At 48.1% G+C, this 24,506-nt stretch overlaps 1 protein-coding gene across 2 annotated transcripts in view; it reads left to right on the forward strand.

The window, feature by feature from the left end:
• Positions 1 to 898: 898 nt before the first annotated feature.
• RXRA (retinoid X receptor alpha) overlaps positions 899 to 24,506 on the forward strand; it is a 228,856-nt gene continuing 205,248 nt past the window's right edge. For both annotated transcript variants that reach the window (XM_048823159.2, XM_048823160.2), the window contains exon 1: positions 899 to 1,225. In XM_048823159.2, coding sequence (XP_048679116.1) covers positions 1,198 to 1,225 — 28 coding nt within the window. In that variant the 5' untranslated portion in view covers positions 899 to 1,197. The remainder of the gene's footprint in view (positions 1,226 to 24,506) is intronic.

Below are 24,506 nucleotides of genomic sequence, written 5' to 3' on the forward strand. Positions count from 1 at the left end.
GACAGACGGACCAGCAGATCTAGCCTATTTACCCACCCACCAATTTTCTCTATAAGGCTGAGAGATTTGCAGACCTGCCTCTGGAATACAAACACTCCAACCTCCCGTCAAAATCAATTCCTTAGGCAGCTTTGAAAATCTCAGCCCAAAGGGCCCCATCTTGCATCCTTTACTCTCAGAAGTAATCCCATTGATGTTTCAGAGGAACAGCCGTGTTAGTCTGTATTCGCAAAAAGAAAAGGAGTACTTGTGGCACCTTAGAGACTAACCAATTTATTTGAGCATGAGCTTTCGTGAGCTACAGCCAGCTGTAGCTCACGAAAGCTCATGCTCAAATAAATTGGTTAGTCTCTAAGGTGCCACAAGTACTCCTTTCCCATTGATGTTATTGGCTCTACTCAATCACCTTACTAGCTACTTACCTGTACAAACTCGAGTTTCAGGACTGGGTCCAGCCTTTCTAACCCAGACAAAAAGCCCCATAAAAGCACTGAAGGGAGTCACTTCAGCAAGGGCTTTATCTAGCAGCATTTACACAACAGAGCAGGTCCTTTATCCTCCTCCTCCTCAAATAAATGTACCTGTGAGCTGGCACTTTGCCAGCATTTGCCAGTAATAGTCTTCTTTAAATCCGGCAGCTTTGTTAAATTAACATTTGCACGCATAAGACCATTTACCATGGTTGTTCTTCTGATCCTAAAGCAGCCCCCTCTTAAAACCCCCGCCCCACCCTCAAGGAAACTAGTTGAGGACAGAAGCACACAGCCGCCAACCCTTAACATTGGTTGGTTGCAGCCTCCCAGCGGGCAGCGCCGTCGCTGCTACCAGGTTGGCCCTCCCGCTCCCCCTTGGCGGGGTCCCCTTTGCATTGCAGCTTCTGTAGTTGGAATAGAGAGACACAGAGACACAAGTACTTTAGTTACATTGTTGGGTGAGTTTGAAACAACTCCCCCTGCCTTGGGCTTACACACACTGTGACTGGATTTCCTATCCCCCCCCGCCCCCCGCTCCCGGGCCGTGTGCCTTCTGCTGCTGCTTACTGTTAAATCCATGCAAAGCTGCAGTCTTTGATTGTTTTTTTGCCTCCCCCCCCCAGTTTTTTTTTCCTCTCTTTTGCTTTGATTTCTGCGCGCGCGTGTGTGTGTTTTGCCTCCACCGATCTTCACAAATCGTTCTGGCATGAGTTAAACACCCGATATGGACACCAAACATTTCCTGCCACTGGGTGAGTTTGTTTCAAAGGATTTCTTCTTGCCGTACGGCGCGATGTCTTGGGCTTGAAACGCTCCAGCTCGCTAGGGGTTTGGGGGGGCAAGCGGGGAAAGGAGAGACGGTCGGAGAAGTGGAGGGAGGAGATGTGTGTGTTTGTGTGTGTGGGGGGGTGTCTGAGAAAAGTGGCTTAATGGCAGCGCTGATCGTTTGATCCGGGACACCCCCGTGCCCCCTTTTCCACGGGCGATTGCAGGCAGGCCGGCTGGCTGGAGAAAGCTTGTTTAATGCATGGGGACGGGAGGCATTTGGGGTGAACGCTGCCGCGTGGAGAGTTGTTGTCAGTTTCGCCGACTGCCCTCGGAAGCCTCGATCCTTGTTTGTTCGGTTTGTCCCGCTTTGCAAGGAACAGTTTTAGCCGATGAGTGTCTGGGGTTTTTGGTTTTTTCTCTCTCTCTCCCTCTCCCTCCCCCTCTGCCACCCCCCCCCCCCAGCCTTTTTGGGGTAAGACAACGTGTCGAGTGAGCTTCATTGTGTTTTGCAGAGGGAAACCACAGATTAAACTACTGCTCAGGAAGGGGGGGGGGATTTGATTTTTTTTTTGGTTTACAAAGCGAGGTGACCCTGGGTTGGAAATGTGGGTTGCGTCGTGTCCTGGGCGCCTGGCAGATGGCAGGGGGCTGGCATTGCGTTGAACCCGCGCTGGCGTGGGGCCGGGTGGGGGGGGGGCAGGAAGAGAGGGGAGATTGGACAAGCTGGAGACATTTTTAGGGAGCAAACTGCGCGCGCGAGGGAGAGAGATCTGCGTAGGAAAGTGACAGTCGCAAGCGCTATTTTCAAACGCGGGACCAGCTACGGCGCAGCGAGAGCGACAACAGAAACGACTCAAGTTTGCCTTCCGAGGGGGCTCCTCAGACTCCGGCCACAGGTTTGGGGCGCAGAAGCCAGCCCCTTCCGCGTTGTCCCTTTAAAAAGAAAACGCAGCTCTGGAGTGAAAGCAGGGTGTTCGGTGGGTGACATTTCGAGGGGCGTCCCCCACTCCAGACACTGGTTTGTTTTGTTTTGCACAACAGGGCTGTGGCTTTGCCTTGCCTTGAGCTAATGCTCTGTTTTATTTCTGGAGCAGTGTTTGACATGAAACCAGGCCTTTTTTCTTTTCTTTATTTACTTCTTTGTTTGTTTCACCCCCCCCCCCTTTTTTTTTTTTGCTTTTCCACCCCTCTCCTGTCCTTCCTCTGCAGGCATTTGCAGTGTGCCGTCTGGCAGAGATAAATTTAATCGCTGGGGTTAAAGGTGCCTGCCGGTTAAACATTGACAGGCAAGTGTGGACCCAAAAGATGTATTTTGGTGGCATCTTCCTTCTTTTTCTAGAAAATATGGGCCACACCTGATGGTTCTTTGTTTTTGTTTTACTGTGTTTTCAGTGTATCTCCAGCTGGATTTTGCCAACGTTTCTGCAAGGGAGTCAAGTCTTGGCTTGTAAGAGTAAAAGCTTCCTCATGTCTCGATTTCAGAAAAGTGCTGTGGGTTTGCACTTATCCTATAGGTCAGCATTAAAAAAAATTATATCAAACTCATCTGGGAGAATAACTCTGAGCTACAGAAGCAGGGAAATTCACAGCTCAGATGGGGGGGGGGTGCAATTCTGCTCTCATTGAGCTCAATGGCAAAACTCCTGATGATGTATCAGTGGGCACAAGATCAGGCCCTAAATTTCATCTCACCTTTTTACCCCCAGATTGTATTCGTGGGGCACTCGGGCTGGTCACACACATGACACGAGCTACAGCACCTTAGCCCGATGCAGGACAGCGAGAGCAACTGTGCTGTCCTGAACTCTGAATTCTCTTGCCTTTGCTTGGTTCATATCCGCGCCTGGCCCCTTTTTTAAGGAGTCGCCGTTTTAATTAACGCAAGCCTCTTTTTGTACGGCGGAATCAACAACAACAAAAGCCGCCCCTTCCGTTCGCCCGTGCGACCGCTGGAGCAGCCTCAGCGCGCTGTGTCAGGTCCTCTGGACCTGATATGGTCCTAAAAGTCATTGGGGTGTTCTTGCCACATGCAATTGATTTTGATGGGAGATAAAAATGCCCCCGAAGTGCCCAAGTGGCTGTTCCAAGTGGAAAGATCTCTTTGCAGCTTGACACCCATAACATCTTTCATTTTCAATCCAACAGATTTATTTTTTTTATTACCGTTATTTTGGGGTGGCGCAACTCAAACCATTAAAAAAGCCCGTTCTGCCGAGTACTGTGATGCTCTCTCTCTCTGCCTTCCCCCAACACATGCCTTACTTTTATTTGCAGCCCTGCATGTTATTTACGCTTCACGTTGGGAGGCACCGAGGCACTCGCATGGAAGACAAAGGCAAAAACCTCCACTGACTTCCTAAATCGATACTTGTGTTTTTCTACGGTTTGCTGAGATATTTTGATGGCCGGGCGCTTTATGCCTTAAACAAAATGTAGTGTTATTAGAAATTTGATCTCGAGGGGGGAAAAACATGTGGGACCAGACTGATGACTTGTCTAAGGATTTTTACCCTGCTGCAAATGAAAAAAAGTTGATTTATAAACTCATTTATAAATGTTGGGGGCAGGGCCTGGTTCTCTGCTATGGAAATTTGCAACATACACTTCAGCCCATCAGGATCTGTCTAGTGAAGCATTCAGAGGAGATCAACAATGCCAGCTAAACCCATTAGCTTTCAGTAAAGGGGCAGGGAATAAAAGCAAACCGTGACTGTTTATTAAAAGATTTGTCCGCTTTCAGGAGCTGTTTGAAATGGGAGATCAATGTTAGTGACTTGCGGGTGTTAACAATTCCCAGGCTTTACCCAGGGGCGTTTTCCACCTGCCTTTGTAAAAGTTTGGTTTGTGTGTAGGGCACCAGGCTCAGACTGGGGAGATGAGGGTTCATGTTTGGTCCAGAGGGCAGACGCAGAGCTAAAAAGAGAGAGAGGAACCCCTCGGAATATCGGCCGAGTCCTTCCCAGTGAAATCAGAGTGTCTCATTGGGACTGGGGTCGTCTGCAGCTCTGTGGAGTCTGATTGGTAAGGAACAGGGAGAAGTGACTGGAGGCTGACTTTGTTGAACATAGGACTGTTTTAGAAATACTAGCAGGACAGTGGGGGAAGCTGGCGGTTGTAATCAGAGGGTGAATTACGGACAAAAAAGTTTGTGCAGTTCCTGTATTCCCTGCAAACCATAGGGATCTTAGTTGGAAGATCACAGAGAACACATATTGGTAAAGGGCCCAAATCAGGTCGTGGGTACTATGCAGTCCCACTGAAGACTCCTTGGGGTTCAATTTGGCCTAAAGAGGATCAGTAAGTAAAGATTTCTGGCCAAAAGTTCTGCCCCCAGTGGCACTCGGGTAACCCCACTGATGTCACCGGTGTAAATGAGGGCAGAGCTGGGCCCATTAAAGATTGTAATCTAATGTACCTATCTAAGTACCAGTGAATGCCATAAAGAAACGCCAGTTAGTGCACCGTGTGCCAGTACATCTTCTAACTTCCGTGGGGTTCTGAGAACGGTCCCTTGATGCCCTCCAGGTAGTACCAGGCCCTAACCTTCCCCTCCAAAGGTCTTTCAATGGCTAGTATCTCAGGACTCCTAATATCTTCTGATATCTCAGTATCTGTCTCCCTTCCCATGACTGCCTTACCAAGATGGCTGTGCTGCTCAGGGACACTGGAGTGGATTATTCTCTGGAGTGAAACTCCCAGATACCTCTTGGTACACATGGGCCTTCTTGGTAGCTGGCTACAGATTTCATCTAGGTATGAAATGGCCAGGGGCCTTCCTACGTTTGGACTCACCCCTTTACATCAGCCATGCTGCACTAGCTCCCCAGAAGGAGAAAAACAAGAAGATATTATCGTGCATGCTCTCAGCACAGGCTGGTGGGACGAGATTACAGACATTCAGGCTGATGGTATGCTTTGGGTTAGTTTGGTTATGCTCTAGCACTAGGCTGAACTGGGACTTTATAAATACCAAGATAGACAGAGTTTGATAAGAGAAATACAGATGCAAAACTAATCTCTGTTTTTGTTTGCTTGGTCTATGTCTGAACGTTACAAACCAATAACCGTTGTACCTGCTTCTATTTCATTGTTTCATGGATAGATAGGAAAAAAATCTATTGTGACTAGTCAGCTGTACCTGTTGTTGCGGAACAGGTGCATTTAGGACAATCACACTTGAGCATCAGGCTCTTGGAGGAAAGAAACAGTTAAATCTGAGGCTTTTGTTGAATCCAAGGTCAGTTTCCTGATCAGAGGTCGCAGAGTGGCTCAGTTCGTTTGGTTTCAATGTTCATAAAGTCCGTCTTCCCATCCCATCGGAGCTGTTCAGCCAGGGACAGTTGCAGCTGCTCAAGATGTGGCTTAAGTATTGGCTGTCCAAGAAACTACAATCAAAATAAGCAGAAGTGTCAGGCAGGATTACCAAAAAAGAAAAAAAAAAAGGGCAGGGTTTTGTTTTGAAGGAAGGAATGTGGTAGAGAACAAAGTGCTGGGGAGCGTAAGAAACTATCCAGATTGGGTAAAGGCCACCAAGCGTGTAAACTTCTGGACAGCCTATGCACCTTCATCTTGACTTGCTTATATCCGTGTTAAGTGGGGCCTGGTCACCATCCGAGACTGGTCATTGGGCAGAATTCTGTGGCAGATTTCGTTATGTGAACAAAAGGCGTCACAGAGGAGACACGTCAGACTGATTCCTCCTGTTTGTGGCCCCAACTGTATCCTGATACACTGTTAATGAGCTGGAAGATGTGATGTAGCCTACAGCTGGGTGGAAAATGAGGGGGTGGAGGAGAAACCCCCAAAAGGTTAAAAATTTCAAAGCTGTTTTCATTTTCAGGTTTGTGAAAAGGATGGATTTAGAACGTGATAATTTTTTTTTAAATGTTTTTTGTTTTCTTCTTTCTCTGGGGAAACTTTCCTCCTTTTGCCTATTTTGCTGCTGAAAAAAAAGGAGGGGAAAGAAAAAAGAGGGCAAAAGAGGAACCCTTTCCTCTGCAAAATGAAAAAAAGGTTTTTGTCAGAAAAAAATGGAGAAAAATGTAAAAAAACAATTGGCAGAATTTTCGATTTTGAGAAAAAGGCCAGTTTTTGACAGGACGTGTTTTTATTAAAAATATTTTTTTTCCTGGATCTTGGGACAATTGAGTCTTCATTGGGTGTGCTTGTAAATAAAAGGAAATCCTGTGACCTGGACAAATAAAGGTGCTTAGCATCTCCTTGAGGTGATGGAGCCCAGGATCAGGCCCTCAGGGAACTGAGATTTGCACAGTAATTCTTCTGTTCAGCTATTTTATCTTTGACTCTAATATGGTGCCAGACCTCCCGACTTTACATATGCAAAACAAGTTGGAAAGGGGTTTTCGTGTTTATAAGACGCCTTGGTTGGATTCAGATCTCTGCTATACATGTGGAATCAATTCCCTGAGGGTCAGTGGAATCCACATTTCCTCGGGTATGAGAGAGAGCAGAATCTACCCTTCTCTTATTAGGGGCATTTTATTTTATTTAAAAGAAAGAGACACAGAGCGGAATCCACAGAATTTTAGTTATTCATTGCAAATATTATTGTTGGCATTTCCATCCTGTTCGCAGACCAAGGGAGAATCAAAACATCTTGCTGGAGAAATATACCACAACGTTGTCCTGCAACCTTTTGAATGCAAAGATAAATATTTTTTTGAGAAACGGGTTAAAAATACTCTGTGTCGAGGGCTGTGGTAGGGGGGCAGGTTCCTTGCAGCCGTGGTTCTGCCACCCGTCTGCATTTTTCGTGGCACCGTTAACAAAAATAAAGAAACAAAGCTATGTTGGAGCCGATCTCCTTGCAGGAGCGGGGCAGGGCCTCTGGCTCGAGATGATGTCACGACCCCCCCGAGACCCGAGTTCACAGAAGTTCTGGAGTCATCCAGATGTCAGGTTACATTCTGGGGCAAAGAAAGCCCTGGAAGTCAAGAGTGATTCCTTACACCGAGAACGTGCAGGGTTTGGTTCAGGGATTGCCCTTCATTTACTAGGTTGAGAGGGGGGCGTGTTTTGGTAAAAACTAAGATAAGGAGAAAGCTCACTTGACCCCATGCTTGATGTCGGTCTGCTGGATACGCCAGTGGCCAACAACTTAGTGTAAGGCTGTGAAGTTCTTTCTGGGGAGCTTTTGTAGCTGGTCACTACGGCAGGGCAGCTCTGGTGTTTATCAGACAAATACACCTTCAGGTTCAAAGGCGTTTACCCATTTTTGGTACTGTTTGTTAGGGCTTGAACTTTTCTGATCCCCAGCTGCTCCACTCCAAGCGCTGCCAATGCACCTTCCCCCCCATGAGCTGTAGTACCCCAGAGAAGTCCAGTCTTGGTGCCTCCTGAATGCAGGCTTGCACCATGGTGCTGCTGCTGATCTGTGTGGTGACATCAAATTCTTTTTCCACCAGTGGCATGCACCAGGATTTGAACAGAGGGCCCCGCTGATGAAGGGGATTGTGCTAATCCCCAAACTCCACACACTTGCAGTCTAATATCCTAGCCACTAAACCACGCTGCCTCTTATAGAGAATGGATGTGCATGGCTCAGTACATTGAAAACGAGGCTGAGGGAAGTGGTGTATATTGTAGGGGACACTCCTTTGTGATTAGCTGACCTAGTAGGACTTTTACTATCCACTTCCATGGCCCTCAGCACCATTGTATGTGAGCGTCTCCTAGACATCTTCAGAGCACCTCTGGGAGGTGAGGAAGTATCGTTATCCCAATTCTAGAGCGGGGAAAACTGAGGCACGGAGCAATGAAGTAATTTGTCCAAGGTCTTACAGAGAGGTTGAGGCCAAACCAGGAATTAAACCCAGATCTCCTGCATTGTTTAATGACAAGTCTATCCTTCCTTTCTGAAGTCTGAGATTTTATCAGTGCATTTTCATCAATCGGATGAAGTGAGCTGCTCATGAAAGCTTATGCTCAAATAAATTGGTTAGTCTCTAAGGTGCCACAAGTCCTCCTTTTCTTGTTGCGAATACAGACTAACACGGCTGCTACTCTGAAACCTATCAATGGAAAGGCGCTCAGGAGAACTAAGCCATGTGTCAGTGCAGGATCCAAACCAGGGAGAGGGTTCCATAATGTTTCCTAAAAGACCCAGGTGGGCTTTAAACCTTCCCATAACTACAAAGTGATGAGGAAGCTGCCTGGGCGGTTTTATTTTAATTGTTTTTGTCAGTAGTTGCCATATTTTATTGCATTTAAAGACCAGATTGTGGGATAGCGCTGAACATTTGATATACACACACAAAAAGCAGCTTTCTGACATTTTCCTCTTTGAAGGTCTTTTATTTTTCCCCCCTCCTACTTCTCAAAGAAATGGAGATGGGGGAGGGAGGACAGAGTAGAAGAGACCAGAGGCTGCATCTCTCCAAAGGCTTCTCGATGAGAAGGAAGAGCAAAGCAGTTGAAGGGAGATCCACAAGTAAGAATTTAAAAAACCCTACAAACTATCTCTCTTCTCCCTCGCGTGCCAGCAACTACAGCTGCTTGAAAATCTTCCAGTGGAACATTTTCCCATCAGAAAATGCTGCTTTGTTAAGATCAAAACTTTCTACTGGAATGTGTCTATTTTGACAAAGTTTTGTTTTGGGGGGAAAACCCGCCCAGAAAGGAAGCATTTTGATTTTTCATTTTGAAATTACTTTTTGTTTGAAAAATTATATTCCAAATGCTAATATAACATTTTTTTAAAAAAATCAGAACAAAATGCTTTACCAAAACTCAACATTTGGATTGATCCAAAATGAAATATTTCAGAAAATTTCGTTTCATGGGACATTTTTTAAAATGTTCTGAGTTGGAACTAAAACAAATGTTGAAATGTCGGTATTCCCTGGGGAATGGAAATTCCGGGTTTTGACTAGCTTTCCTGGCAACTGATCAACAGAAAGTGAAGTGGCATTAGAAAAGAAGATGGGGGCAGGTACTGGATGTGCTGAGCCGACATTCTAGGGCAGGGGGGTTTTCCCTAAAATGTGTCAGTTGTTCGTGCTCTGGTTTGAACACGTTGCCAAGGGATTTTCTGGTCTTCTGGCCCGAACCCCCTCTTTTTATTGAAGTTGAGTTAAACAACCTTGGGCTTGCGGTTATGGAAGGCCTCTTGACTTGGGGTGTGATTCCAGTTCAGATAGGACTACTCACCAGCTTAAAATGATTTATTAGTATCATCCCATTCTTTGTCTTACAATAGTGTCTACATTAGAGGCCCCAACTGAGATCAGGGCTGCATTGTGCAAGGGGCTGTATGTACGCATAGTGAGAGACAGTCCTTGCCCTGAAAAGCCTACAGCCTAAATATACACGAGATAGAAAAAAAGTCGGAGGGGAAACAGAGGCACAAAAAGGGGAAGTGTCTCCTCAAAGTCCCACAAAGCCACTCAATGGCGGAGCTGGGATTAGATCCCAGGGATGAGTTTCTGGTCCCGTTGAAGTAACTGGCAAAATTCCTGTTGACATCGAGAGGGCCAGGATTTCACCCCAGGTTTGTTAGCTCCCAATCTAGTGCACTAGGTAAAGGCCCCACTGCCCCGCCAGTTAAGTGCGTGCTTTAGTGCTGTGCTGGATTAGGGCCTATGCATCATCTTCTACTGCATATGTCCAACGTCGTTCAGCTCCATGCATTTCTGCTGGTAAAGAGCTTTGAGAAACTGGGATGGGAGACTCTGGAGAGGGCTCCGTGTTCATGCTGGGCCTGATTCCCAGCACTTACACCAGTTTCACACGGGAGTGACTCCACTGACTTTGATAGAGTCACTCCTGATTTAGCACGGTAGTGAGCAAGAGGTGAACCAAGCGGAAGTGTTAAGTTTGGCAGAGTCCCTGTAACTTGGGTATGTGTGGGGACAGCCTGGCTTTTTGGATTCCCCAACAACAGCATCTGTGTTGAATACGCTCTGGTTAGGCATGGCAACAGGGGTTATTTTTCTGGCCACCTCTGCTGGCACCTCAGGCAGGTTTTTGGAAACAGAGCAGGGTTCTTTCTGCTCCACCTCACTGTTGAGAGGAGGGTCTGGATCTGGAGACTGAGCTAAGCAGAATGAAATCAAGGGGTGAAATTCTCCCCTGTGCGGAGGAGTCAGAGCAAGATCTAGGCAGCACTTGCCCCCTCAAAACAGGGCAACATTTACACTGAGGTTCTAGATCCTTTCGTCCCTCCCCATGCCCAGTCAACATTGTGCTCACATTGGCCTTCATTTGGAGCTCATCTACACTCGTGTAAACCCAGAGTAATCTCTCTGAAGTCAATGGAGATACATGTTGGTAAAATTGAAATCAGAATCAGGTGTATTTTTTGAATTGCGGAGAACAGTGAATAGATTTTGGTGTGTGGCCTGGCAGTGCTTCCAACTCTCAGGACTTTATCGTGAGTCTCATAATATTTGTTGTGTTTCCTACACACCCACTCTCTGAGGTCAGGTGATTGTGTGAGAATCTTGGCTTTCCTTTAAAAAATGAAGTAAGTTTCTATCCCATATGGCTGGGGAGAAACACTTGAAAACATGAATAGGAATGAAAACGAACAGCTCAAAAACCAGAAGGCAAAGGGGAAACAACCAACCACTGTATTATTTTATAAAATTCTCATGATCTTTAAGCCAATCTCATGATTTTGGGGGCCCTGATTCATGACCTTTAAATGCTTGGGGTTGGCCATCCTGAAACTAGCTATTGTTCCTGATGATTTTGCAAGGCTGCTGGGCAGTAAAATCTTGTTTTGGTTAGTTAATGGAGCAGGAAAGCCTCAGAAAATACAGGGGGAGAAGATAAGTGCAATTTACCAGGTGTCACCTTTTTTTTACGTAGTGACTTTTCTGATCTCAACCTCACTTTTTAACTTGAAGTGGAAGAAAATGTGGCTTTGGAGACCTTTCTGGCTAATTACTTGCTCGCTGGGGCTGCCAGAAGGAACTGCCAGAATCAAGTTTGTCGGATGGATTTCCCATCACAGTTTGCGGTCAGGTTCCTTTATTGTTTGCATATTTGGATTTGGGTCTCCTCTGAACCGTGCCCCTTTTCCTTGTATTGAATCGTGTGTGTGATTGCAGCTGAGCAGAGAGATAAAAGGTGCGGGACTGGTATTTGTGACCCACAAAATGGGAACGGGATTCCCATCTGGTTGTTACTTTTCATGGTGTCTTTCTCTTTGTGGAGCCTTGGCTTTCTATCAGCTTTTATAGACTTTCAAGAAAAAGAAAGAAACTGGGTGTGGGGAAGGATAGAAAAAGGGGGATGAGAACACGAACCCAAAGTCCCTAACGCATCCCCGCCCTTGGAGGTTTACAGCTCCGCTCAGCTTGCAGAGAGAGACCCCTTTGTATTCAGAGCTGCCAAGAATGTGAGGGATGGATGTTATCTAGTTTCGACTCTGGGGCTCTCAGTATTAAGTCAGAAGCATCCTATTATAATTACATATTTGGCTGAAGGTTGGTGCCGGAAAGTTTTTCCGTGGACTGTTTCGATGCAATTTCGTCATGGGTGGTGTGTGTCCCACCAACACATTCCAGAGTCAATGATACAATTGCAGCGGTCGGTGATAGGAGGGTGAGCCATGGGGAAGGTGCTGGCATGAGGGAATAGATATATGTCCAGGTAAGATCTGAAACAGAGAGAAATTCGGCGGGGCTGCTTTGCATTGGCACAGGCTGCAAAGGAGAGGACTCACACACCAGGAGTGGTGACTGTGTGGCGGGAAAGAGAGCAGGCTGGCCTTAGGGGAGCGGAAAGTGTAGAAGGGGCTAGAAAGAAACCTGGCAAGTGAGAGGCAGGAGCAAAGCCATGGAGAGCGATGTGAACGAAGGCAGTTTGGGACTGGATCCTGAAGGGAACGGAGTCGCTTGGGAATGACCCTGAGGTAGCTGTACTTCTTTGTACACGGGCGAAGGCAGGCGGCAGCAGTCGCTCCACGGGAGAGCTGCCCGACTCGAGGCCGGAGGGGCCAGAGCCAAGGTGAGAGAGAGCAGGACGGGGCGGAGGAGTGTCCCAGGGATGGGGGCGCTTGATCTGCAAAAAACAGCCTCACCATTTCGTTCTCCCGACCCCACTCCCATCTCGAGGAGCAGCCGTGAGGTGAGGCCGATCCTTTCATTTGCCTTCGTTCGCTGGGGCATGTGCTGCTGCGCTTTTGAGAACCCAGCACTGGGAGCGCCCGAGGGCATCCCCCTGCCAGCCAGCCGAGCGGGTTGTGGGAGTGAAGGCTTCATCTGGGAGTGAAGGCTTCCCCTTGCCACAGAGGGGTGTGCTTAACGCAGAGCCTCACACCCCACCCAGAGCTGTATTTACCCCTTAATTCTTCTGCGTTTAAATGCGTGCATCGAGCCCGCTTGATCTCCTCTGACCGTGCTTCAGGTTTCCAGTGAAAAGCGTTCTCCCTTTCTTCATCCCTACAGGCGTGTTTACTACAGGTGCCTTTCTTACTTCCCTCTGGTGCCAGCTGCTCTCCGGCCTTGCCCCTGCTCTTCTGTGCAGGCTCTGGCTCAAGGTGCCCATCTTCTGCGGGTCCCCATTACTCCTCTGCCCCAGATATTGTGCAGACGACCCACTTGGCAAACAGGCAGGGTGGGGCCATATCCTCTGGGTGCAAACAAGGGCAGAACTCCTCTCCTGCCCCGTTTTTATTAGACCCGTGGCTTTCTTTCTTTGAATCAGGTAGCTGCAAGTGCTTCCTTCAAGCTGAGCTCCAGTCTTCCCTGATCTGCTGTGCATGGTTATCAGCCCCTTGGCTGTGTTCAGTAGTGACCACTCCTGAAGGTGAAGGAATGGTCCCTTAGAGATGCATGTTGGTGGCTGTAAGACTGGGGGCGGGGAGGCACAGGGGGAACGGTGAGGTAAAGACAGGGCTTCCGAAGAGATGCAGAGGACCCTGTGATCCAAACCATCCTGGTCCCAGTGAAACTTCAGCCACTTGAATAATCCTCTTGGAATCTGTACCTGAAATCCAGCCCTAGCATTTGACCTGCACTTACTCAAGTGTGACTTTCAATTGATCATGAAAATCCAGTGTGATTCACCAGGCTTTTGCCCTCCAGCCTGCAACATGCAAGTCTCTCCCTCTCCCTGTCCCCTTCCAAGTGTACCTAGCGTGAGAGAGGATTGCTCTCCCATGCACCCTCCGAATTCTTAAAGCAAGACGGAGCTCACTAGAGCTAATCTCCTTGCTCCCCCTGCACGATCCCTTTCAAATCATAAATGAAGGTAGGTGGCTCGGAATTTTAAATTTCATTCCCCTGTTTTTTAAAGTTAGTGAAAAGAAAAGAAAAATGTTTGGGGGATAATAAAGGCGATGGTTATCTGTGGCTTTGTCTCAGCCCAGAACCCACCCGTGCACACGTGTGTGTGTGTGTGTGTGTGTGTCTCACAGACAGTGAAATTGCACCCTAGAGTTATAAAGCAATTGTCTAGCTCAGCTGCAGAAATGAGCATGAAATGGTGCAGAAAGCAACTAAATAAAATTGGGTAAGGCAGATGCATGAAAATAATGACATCTATATACTGGAGTCAGACACGCTCTCTCTCTCTCTCTCTCTCATACACACACAGAGACAGATAAACTTTTACAACAGAGCTGGCATTTATTTTTATATAAACTCTTAAAAATGTAAATTTGTTTAGTTGGGTGGTTGTTTTTTGTTAACAGAAAATACATGTAGTGGGTGAGCGAGTCATTCCTATTTCGACCCCCCCTTCCGATTTCCATTCTTGTTTTCCCTTTTTTGTTTTCAGAGCTGGATTTTTATGCTCAGTCAAACATTCAAACGATAACCTTTGCAACTTCATTTCCCTTTTGCTGTGGCTGCACTGCAGACTCGGGGATCGCTGGAAGCGGGTGCTGGTTAGTAGTGGTGCGCCAGGTCCAATGGAAATTAGGTTTCAAGTTGCTGTCATTGCTTGCTCTGTCTTCTCCTGGTCCAGATCCACAGCTGGTGTAAAATCCCTTAGGTCTATGGGAGTCAGTGGAGCAGAGCTGATTTACACCAGTTGAAGATGAAGTGTGTGCGTGTCTTGGAGGTGAAAATCTGGTCTATGTGTGTATCTGGTCCAGAGGGGGTGTTATGTGTGTTGTATGTGTGTGCTGGGGATAGAAATCTGGCTGTGTGTGTGTGTTGGGGACAGGAATCTGGTCATGTGTGTAGTTGCGGGGGTGAAAATCTGGTTGTGTGTGTGTGTGTGTGTCTGGCCCCTGTGTGCATGTTTGGCCCTGTGTGGTGAGGGTGGGAATCTGGTTCTTTGGGTTATGGAGGAGAAGGGCTGGCTTCTCACCAGGGGTAATCAATTCTTTTTTTTTGTCAGGGTCCAAATTTCTTGCTCAAGGTATAGTCAAGGTCCAGACTCCAGAGAAAATAATACAAAAATACTAACAATAACGATAATAATAAGTAAATAGAAAGATTTTGGGGTCCATTCAAAAGCATGTGGCTGTCCGGATTTGGCCTGTGGGCCGCCTATTGCCTGCCCCTGATGTATACCCCTGTGAGTGCCGGCCCAGTCACATAAGAGCAGCATCGCTCGGCCTTGGCTGAGATGGGCAAGCAGGCAGTACCAGGGGGCTGCTGTCTTGTGTATCATTTCTATTTACTGAGGTTACAGCAGTGTCTAGGAACCTCCCTCAAGGATCATTGCGTTAGGACCTGTGTAACTTATGCAGTCCCTGCCCTGGAGAGCTTGTAACTCACTAGCCCAATGACCATTGGTCCAATGACCAGACCCTGCTGTTGCCCTGGGACACCCCTGCGGTGTAACCCTGGGTGCAGCAAAGATCCATAAGGTCTGATTTCCAGCCAGGCTCGGCCAGCTTCTGTTCTTTGCTTGTCTGCCCCACTGGTCATGTCTGAGCACCCTGGTATAAACCGGTCAGCCCACTTCCACTTTTGGCATGCAAACGACGGTGGCACGTCCATTTCCTTAAACGCAGTCAGTCACACGTGCAAAAACGGAGGCCTGTGGATTTGGCCTGTTAAATTCGATGAGTCCTGATTGCTGAGCTCAGCATTTGCATCGTTTGGTCATCAACAAGTCCCCCGAATAAGCCCACCTTAGTTTCTTTCTTTCTTAGTTCCTGCTCCCCCACTTTCCACTGAGCCCCTTGCTAAGTTTTATCCTTCTAGCGACTGCCTGCCTTTATCCTCAGACCGCTGCCCAGAAACCTTTATCCTTAACATGGGCATGATACCCTCTCTTCATTAGCTCTGTGGAGGTTTATATGTTTCCTGACATTGTCTGATGTTTCACTCATTCTGCTGCGAGATCCCTCACAGGATGGGAATAAGCAGCTAATCTGACCACCCAGAAGGCCCTTAAGTGAAAGTCAAGTTGGATTCTGGCGGCCAACTCCCTGCTCTCCCTTTCCCTCTGTGCCACCCCAGACCTCGGGCTGGCACCGAGGGACGTGTTTACCGCTCTCTGTGGGAGGTTTCTTGGTAGCTCCAGCTGGCGCAATTACAGCGTGGTGTTGCCCACTGCATTCCACCCCTCTGGGCTGCATTTCGCAGCCTCGTCAAAGAATCGCATTTGCTGTGCTAATTCTGACCCAGAAGGCTGCCAGCTCCTTTAGGCCCAATATTCAGCCTAGCTCAAGAGTTGCTTTGACTTGGTTGGAAATGTCCACGGCTTAGCTATTCAAAAACGACCAACCCAAGAACACTGTTCTTGGGAGGTTTAAAAAGTCAAATAAACCGGGCACTATTTTTGGACCACCAAAAAAATAAAAAAACCCAGGGTCCATGTTTAAGAGCTTTGTCTGCCGCCTCTTCATCACCTACGGTTTCCATTGTTTCAGCGGGGTTGGGCCAATTTACGCCATTGCTCCAGCACCGTCCAGCTCTGGGAACATGTTAATTTAGAAAAAAGAAAAGGAGTACTTGTGGCACCTTAGAGACTAACCAATTTATTTGAGCATGAGCTTTCGTGAGCTACATAGTATGCATCCGATGAAGTGAGCTGTAGCTCACGAAAGCTCATGCTCAAATAAATTGGTTAGTCTCTAAGGTGCCACAAGTACTCCTTTTCTTTTTGCAAAGACAGACTAACATGGCTGTTACTCTGAAACCTGTTAATTTAGACTCCACCAGAGACACAGCATGGACGTTTTGGGGGGGTGGGGTGGCAAGAAAGCATGCAGATGAAATGAAGCGGCTTTGTAAGGTCCCGGCATCTGTGTCTGAGAAACTCAGGATTGTAGCGGGCTGCCACGCGTAGGGCCAAGTCCTCCGCTGGTGTAAACCAGCATAGGTCCATAGAAGGCAATGGGCCAGATCCCTAACTGCTGTAAATCAGCATTTCTCCATTGAAGTCAATAGGTCAGATCTCCAGCTGGTGTAATGTAGTGTAACTCCATTAAAGTCCAGGGGACGGGTCCCCAGATGGTGTAAATTGACCATAGTTCCATTAAATTGGATGGGGCTAGGCTGAATTATACCATCTGGGAATCAAGCCCTTTGTTTCTTTACAAGGGCTTGATCCTGCTTTCATCGAAGTCAATAGGCCAAATCCTCAGCTGGTGTCAATCAACATAGCTCGTTGACTTCAATGACTGGGGCTTTAGTAGGAGTAGATCCTACATTTACTGGTGCAGGATCAGCATGGTGTATTCAAATGGTGAGCTGATACAGCACTCTGATAGTGACAAACCCATGGCTGTACACTCCCCCTCACATCCCCTGGTTATAATTGTCTCCCATTCAGAGTACACAGTTGGTATATTGTGGTTGCAATTTGTGCTTCCCTCTCTGCTAATGAACACAGAGGCATAGTTAGTCCTTTATTTGCCCACGTCAGAGGCCCTGCTTGCTCCCTTTCATGTTTGTTTGCATTCCAAGGCAGTGTAAAATTCAGTCTCTGATTTCCTGTTGGTCGGACCTACCCCTCAGGTCCCACATTAACTGCTCAAGTGCATTGTCCACCGTCTCCCAGCCAGATGCAAAGAACACAGATTCCATTGGCTGCACATAATCGCACATTGTCTGCTCGCCCCCAAAGCAAACAGCGCTGCAGAGCACAGGATGCAGCATGAATGGACTTTATCCTTGCCTGAGCTCTCTCTCCGCTAAAGAGGGCTCTTTGAAGAGTTACAGAGAATGAGATCTCTCACAGAACACATGCTAAGAAGTTTTCAGGCCGCCAGAGAATGCTGTCATGTACAGTGCACGAGCAATGGTATTGATGGCAGTGGAGTTACGTGTACGGAAAAACAGTCTAAGGTGTAAATCAGAGGAAAGAAACCTAGGAGACACATAGCTGTGCTGGGAGAGATGAAGGTCTTTCCTCTACGTTCTTCTGCCATCCACACGACCTTCCTGTTAGAATAACTAATGCCACCTCGCTCTTATATAGCCCTTTCCATCAGTAGATACCAAAGCGCTTTACAAAAGAAGTCAATATCATTATCCCCATTTTACAGATGGTGCCACTGGCTTTGGAAATGGGACTCACTAGCACGTTACTAAATATATTGGAGAGCCGCTTAGCCAGTGCCCCCGTGTACGTTGTGCTGGGCCCTCTCCTTCTGTAGCAATTCTCGGTGTACCACAGCAGATGTTCTTAGGTACCCTTGGGATGGGAGGGAGTTATTTCCCCATCCCTGTAGCCCAGTTCTAAGGCTCTAGTCTCTTTTGCAGTAGTATTTTCAAATGTGGCATGTGCAGCTGGATTGTCCAAAGAGCTCACCGTTCAAGGTGTACCCAGTGTGCTGAGCTCTTTTGAGAGCCTGGCCACTGATTTGGGTGCCCAAAGGGAGCTGAGCACTTTTGAAAACCTGTTCCCAGGTGTGGGTGCTGAGCCCTTCTGAAAATGCAAGCGATGAAGTGCCAAATAGAAAAATCAGATCTTGCTTTCATCCCCAAAATCTCCAAATGCTTCACAGAATCTATCTATCTATCTATCTATCTATCTATCTATCTATCTTGCCTGCCTGCCTGCCTGCCTGCCTGCCAGGAATCACGTTTCAGCCACAAAGGAAATGCAGCCACTTTTGGATAGCAGTTGTTTAACAACCCAGAGCAACACTGCACAGCTCTTTAGGCCAGGGGGTGGAGAATATTGGGTCCGAAGGGGAACTACAGGAGCAATTTAGACAGGAAGAATGTGGTCGTTCAGATTTCACCCTTGCTTATGGGGAAAGAATCAACAAATCTTCCATGGTAGTTAGTGGCCAGATCCTTAGTTTTAAGTTAGCCGAGAAATGGGTTCCATCCTTAAAACCCAGAGGCACCAATTCAAGATTTGCTCTAGCTTTTCTCTGCCTCCTTCGGTTTTCTTTCTATGCCCAAATGCTGCTGCTCCTCCTTCTGACAGCTTTCCCATGTACAGCTGTTCTCACAGCTGTTTCATGGACACTGCGTTACTGCCCCAATTACTCAGAGATGCTGGGTAGCAGGCCGGATGTGCTGCAGCAACGTGGGTGCTGGCAGCATCTATAACAAGAGGCTGGGTCCCACTAGGGGGAAAGGTGCCCGTGGGCGAGAGCTGGGCCCGAGTGTCTGTGTGTGTAGCGACGTGGAGGAGGATTTATTGTCAGCCTGTTGCAAGAAATCCGGGATTGCAGCTAACAGACACAGTGACTATGTAAACTCCACACCCATCCAAGCTGTGGGACTAAAACTCTGCTCCTTCCTACTCAAAAGCCCAGGCCACTGCTGCTTGAGCAGAGAGTGGTGTTGGGCAATCCTCTGTCTGTCCTTCTGCCAAGGAGCAACTCCTCTGAAACACCCCCAGGGCCTGATTCCCAGTTACACAGAGGCCCTTTTTGCTGCGCTGGCATGTGGCAATGACCCACTGCGAATACTTCTTGCAAAGGGGCCTCCCCAGTTAGTGTAAGAGCTCTGTGCCAGACATATCCCAGCTCCCAGAGTAGAGGGTGTGTCGGGGCATGGCCAGAGTGCACTGCGTCATAGGTAGTGTCTGTCTCTCAGAGCCCACAGGGGGACTGAGAAATGAGAGTCTAAGTTAGAGCAGCCCTGTGGCTACTCTAATTTATACTGGGGGCCAGGCCCAGAGTATAGAGAGTGTCAAGGTGGCTTCAAAACCCCCAGTGCAGAAACAGAGGAACCAAGGATCAGACTTGCAGTCTGCGCTGGCCAGAGCACAGAAGCCCCAAGGTCTGCTCACTCAGTAGGAGCGAGCTGTTATAGGATCAGCTACTGTCCCTGACATGCCTGGGCCATGGTTCCCACTCAGCGTGCCAGCTGTAAGGCAAACCTTGCACAAATCCCATCCTGAGCCGTGTTTGACACTCGGCTTCAGATGGATCCCGGTGAGCGACTGAGACTCGGAGACAAGGCGAGGCAACCAGAGTGAGTGAGCTTTGCCTCATGCCTGAAGCTTCCGCGTCGGGGCGGTTCAGGGAGATGCCTCCCTGACTCAGCTGCATTCCACTCGGGACAGGGAAAAGCCAGCCAACCTGCTTTCCCACTGACTCTTGGGAGCTCGGTCGCTGGAACTCAGGGCAGGGTTTTCAGCTGCTAACGAGCTGCCACCAGGGGAGACTGGACAATAAATAGATCCCAAGAAGCCTTAGTTGGTTGGTGCCAATAATGCACTTTACACAGTAGCATTGTGAGAGGAAGGATGGCTTTTAGTGGTTAAGTACTGAGCTGGGACTCAGGGGAGTGGGGTCTAATGTCCATCCCTACCACAGACTCCCTGTGTGACCTTGGGCAAGTCACTTATATCTGTCTGTGCCTCAGATCCCCAGCTGTAAAATGAACTCTCTCTACTATCTAGACTGTGAGCTCTCTGTGGCAGAGACCACCTCTTATCATGGGAAGTGCCTACGACAACATTCTTCTAGGGACTACAGTCATACAAATATTAACAAGAATTAGGATAGTGAAACTTCCAGTCCACCTAAAAGGGAGAGTTGGTTTGAAAAAAATGAAACTGTGTTCACCCCTCTGAATGTATCCTTGCAAATGAACAAGGTAGAAGCTAGTCTACCTAAAAATAGCGCAGTTGGTCTCCTGTATAATTATTCGTATGGAAATCATCAATACATCATGACTTGGCAGCAAATGATCCAATATGATGCTTTATTTCAAAGCCAGCTTTCCATTGACTTATGGCATGCTCTTCAATGTCTAATATTCTAGCAGGAGTTAAAGTCTGAGCCGGCCATGGATTGGTGTGAGATTTTTGTAATACCATTAAAATCGGCAGGGTCGACATAATTGATTCTACTGAACTGATTCAGCCTCGCACCAGCCAAAGTAAGAAATGAAATTGACCTGTAGTGATTTGCTGACTTTATTATTAAGACAATGATTTCACTGGTGTGCTAGTAATTAACATCTGTAAATGGTGCTGAAATCCTCCAAGAAAAGGCTCTGTGGAAGTCTAAGGAATTATCATGGTTACTGTTCACACTTTTATTCTTTATTGTATATTTCATTGTGAAAAAGGTGAAATCCTCTCTGTGCCTTGAAAGAAAGCTAAGAAGGACTCTCCATCCATCCCTGACCCTGTCAGGAGCTGTAGAAGAGGAATGCTGTGTGGGGCTATTCATCATTTCAATTATTTTATTAAGAGTACAGAGTGTGCTTGGCGGCTGGAAGAGATGGAGCCCGTGGGATGCTTTCAGAATTGTAAATACTGGCTTATCATTACATCACCTGGTGTTTTAAAAACTGGTGTGTGTAGCCCTACTGAAAGGGACTGTATTGACAACCCTGGAGACAGAGATCTCTTCTTTATCCCGAGCCATGTGCTCGAAGGCCCCTCACCCTGCTATGTAGGGGCTGCATCCCAAAGAGCAAAAGAAGAATTAAGTCTCATGACCGCTCAGTTCTTTGCCTCTCTCCTGAGGGATCCAGTCAGTGTCACATGTGGTGGTTTTTTCTGTGGTGTGGACAACTTGTCCACTACACACAGGACTGAAACCTCCCAAACGCACTCCCCCGGGCGCTGCTGAGCAGCCATCAAAGCAGGCCTTGACTTTTGCGGCCGGATCTTCAGCTAGCGTGAATGACTTCAGTAGAGCTCCACCCCCCAGGCTTGTCTGACCTGGGCTGGATTTGAACTGGAGGCCTGGGGATGTGTGTACAGCCTGTGCCATGCAGGAGGTCAGACTAGACGATCACAGTGTAGAGCAGGGTGGAATGGTTTTGCGAGCAAGAAAATCAGCTTCCATAAGGGGAGGGCTAAAGCCCGTGGCAGGAAAGTGCCCTGTGGACTTTCAGTCAAGTCAGAGGGAGACCTGAACTGGGATCCCTTAACTATTTCATGGCAATCTCTTTCTAAAGGCCAACAGGAAAACAGCAGGCAGTGGCCTCCTTTTGGGGCTGGCTTCTTGCTCCAGGCTGTCATTAGAGGGCTGTGAAAAGGGAGGTAGTTAAGGCAGAGCCTCCCCGCTCCTGTTGTGTTAGCGCAGTGAAATTGAACAGGCCAGGCAGCTTTCAGGAATGTCTGGGTTACAGCATGAGTGAGCCTCTTGCTAGACAGAGCACATTCCCTCCTGGTGGATTTCAGGTTCTTCCTCCACTGCCCCGCTTAGCCTCCCAGCCATGGCATGTTTCTTGACTTTAGCAAAGCTTTTGACACGGTCTCCCACAGTATTCTTGTCAGCAAGTTAAGGAAGTATGGGCTGGATGAATGCACGACAAGGTGGGTAGAAAGCTGGCTAGATTGTCGGGCTCAACGGGTAGTTATCAATGGCTCCATGTCTAGTTGGCAGCCGGTATCAAGTGGAGTGCCCCAAGGGTCGGTCCTGGGGCCAGTTTTGTTCAATATCTTCATAAATGATCTGGAGGATGGTGTGGATTGCACTCTCAGCAAATTTGCGGATGATACTAAACTGGGAGGAGTGGTAGATACGCTGGAGGGGAGGGATAGGATACAGAAGGACCTAGACAAATTGGAGGATTGGGCCAAAAGAAATCTGATGAGGTTCAATAAGGATAAGTGCAGGGTCCTGCACTTAGGACGGAAGAACCCAATGCACAGCTACAGACTAGGGACCGAATGGCTAGGCAGCAGTTCTGCGGAAAAGGACCTAGGGGTGACAGTGGACGAGAAGCTGGATATGAGTCAGCAGTGTGCCCTTGTTGCCAAGAAGGCCAATGGCATTTTGGGATGTATAAGTAGGGGCATAGCGAGCAGATCGAGGGACGTGATCGTTCCCCTCTATTCGACATTGGTGAGGCCTCATCTGGAGTACTGTGTCCAGTTTTGGGCCCCACACGTCAAGAAGGATGTGGATAAATTGGAGAGAGTCCAGCGAAGGGCAACAAAAATGATTAGGGGTCTGGAACACATGAGTTATGAGGAGAGGCTGAGGGAGCTGGGATTGTTTAGCCTGCAGAAGAGAAGAATGAGGGGGGATTTGATAGCTGCTTTCAACTACCTGAAAGGGGGTTCCAAAGAGGATGGCTCTAGACTGTTCTCAATGGTATCAGATGACAGAACGAGGAGTAATGGTCTCAAGCTGCAGTGGGGGAGGTTTAGATTGGATATTAGGAAAAACTTTTTCACTAAGAGGGTGGTGAAACACTGGAATGCGTTACCTAGGGAGGTGGTAGAATCTCCTTCCTGAGAGGTTTTTAAGGTCAGGCTTGACAAAGCCCTGGCTGGGATGATTTAACTGGGAATTGGTCCTGCTTTGAGCAGGGGGTTGGACTAGATGACCTTCTGGGGTCCCTTCCAACCCTTATATTCTATGATTCTATGAAGGAAGGGGACACTTCGGTGGGGCCAGAATATTCAGGGCTAGATTCATATTACGGCGAAGGAGGACTTTAAAGAGGTCACAGGTCGTCATGCCCAGCATCCGTAATGCGTGTGGAGTGTGCGGCCCTTTCTGTGGGTGGCGTCAATACAATGGTGACATCCCGAGGTTAAATGCGCTGGCTCCATCTCTCGTGTCCCTGCTCATTTGAGAGGCGGTTCCCCACCCTCCTTCTCCTTCCTCCCCTGGCCAGCGGCACTGTAAACAAAACCCTTCAACACCGTATGACACTCAATGATAAACTTGGTTTTTGACTGCGATTGACACTGGTCTGGCCTTAGTGCGGAGGGTTGGACCGGATGACCGTTTGGGTCCTTTCCAGCCAGATGGTTCTGTGAGACCAGACCTGAAAGTGTTTCACAGCTGGCTGCGATACCCCCTTGGGCCTGTTTTATTTGCGCTCAGCAGGATGAGGTGCCGGCTCCCCTTGACGTCAGAGGCTTATAGACTTGAAGGTCAGAAGGGACCATCATGGTCATCTTGTCTGTCCTCCTGCACATCACAGGCCACGGAACCTGTGTGTCCGATGCTCTCTAAACCCACGAGTGTAGCCTGCATTCCACATCACCAGGAATTAACGGAGCCCCTTGCTATTGCGTACATTTATTACAAGAAAGGTTGGGGTGGGGAGGGTGTTAGTCCACTTCCTGGTGGACAAGCCTCCATGTCTCACGAACCTCCGCCTTATTTGGCAGCCTCTGCAGAGAGGCTAGAGAATGAATGGGCCACACAGACGGAGTGCCTTTCTCCACCGTACAGATGGCTCCGCCATGGTTCAGGCACATTGGCTGGGAAAGACGTGTGCGAGGACCCGGTCAGTAGGTCCCCAAGCATTGCAGCACGGACAAGACTTTAGTTTTCAGGGCTGCCACTCCAGCCCCTTCCCCCTGGTTTGTTTTGGCCCCTCCTTGCTTTACAGAGGTGTCGGGAGGCTGCTAATCGTGTTTCCTTTGGGTGAGTCCAGTGGAGGGCTCTAGCAGATTACACAGGCCAGCGCTGCTCACCAGAGTTAGCGTCCCGTAAGACTTGGAACGTGGTTCTAAGGAACGTTTCCGAAGTCCGTGCAGATGTTAAAGCGAGTTGGACTGTGTGTGGGGGGGAGAGGAAAGGGGGGGGAATGGTTTAAAGTTAGTCCAGGAAACTAAATCAAAAGCCAGCTTCCCTCTGATGCTGCGGCCAGTTGTGTTGACCATCACAGGGGGAATCAATCAATTTGCAGCAGCTGTGGACGGCTCCATGCGTCTGTGGGCTACACCGCTCCAACGAGGGAGGAGGCATGCTAGCATTTAAAGGGCCTGAGTCATGTGAAATCCGTGACTTTTGTCTGTTGCTGAGCAGAGCTCGCCATAGTTGCGTTTGGGAGGCCAAGGAGATGGGAACATCACGGAAAGTATTTATCATCAGGCTGAACTCGTACAATGTTCACACATGGTTTTTCCCAATTCCCAGTAATTGCTGATGTGCCTGGCTTTCCTCTAGGTTTAGTGCTCAGGAGGAGTCAGTGGAAAAGCTCCCGTACATTTCAGCAG

This window comes from Caretta caretta, chromosome 16 (genome assembly GCF_965140235.1).
Source record: "Caretta caretta isolate rCarCar2 chromosome 16, rCarCar1.hap1, whole genome shotgun sequence".
NCBI lineage: Eukaryota > Metazoa > Chordata > Testudines > Cheloniidae > Caretta > Caretta caretta.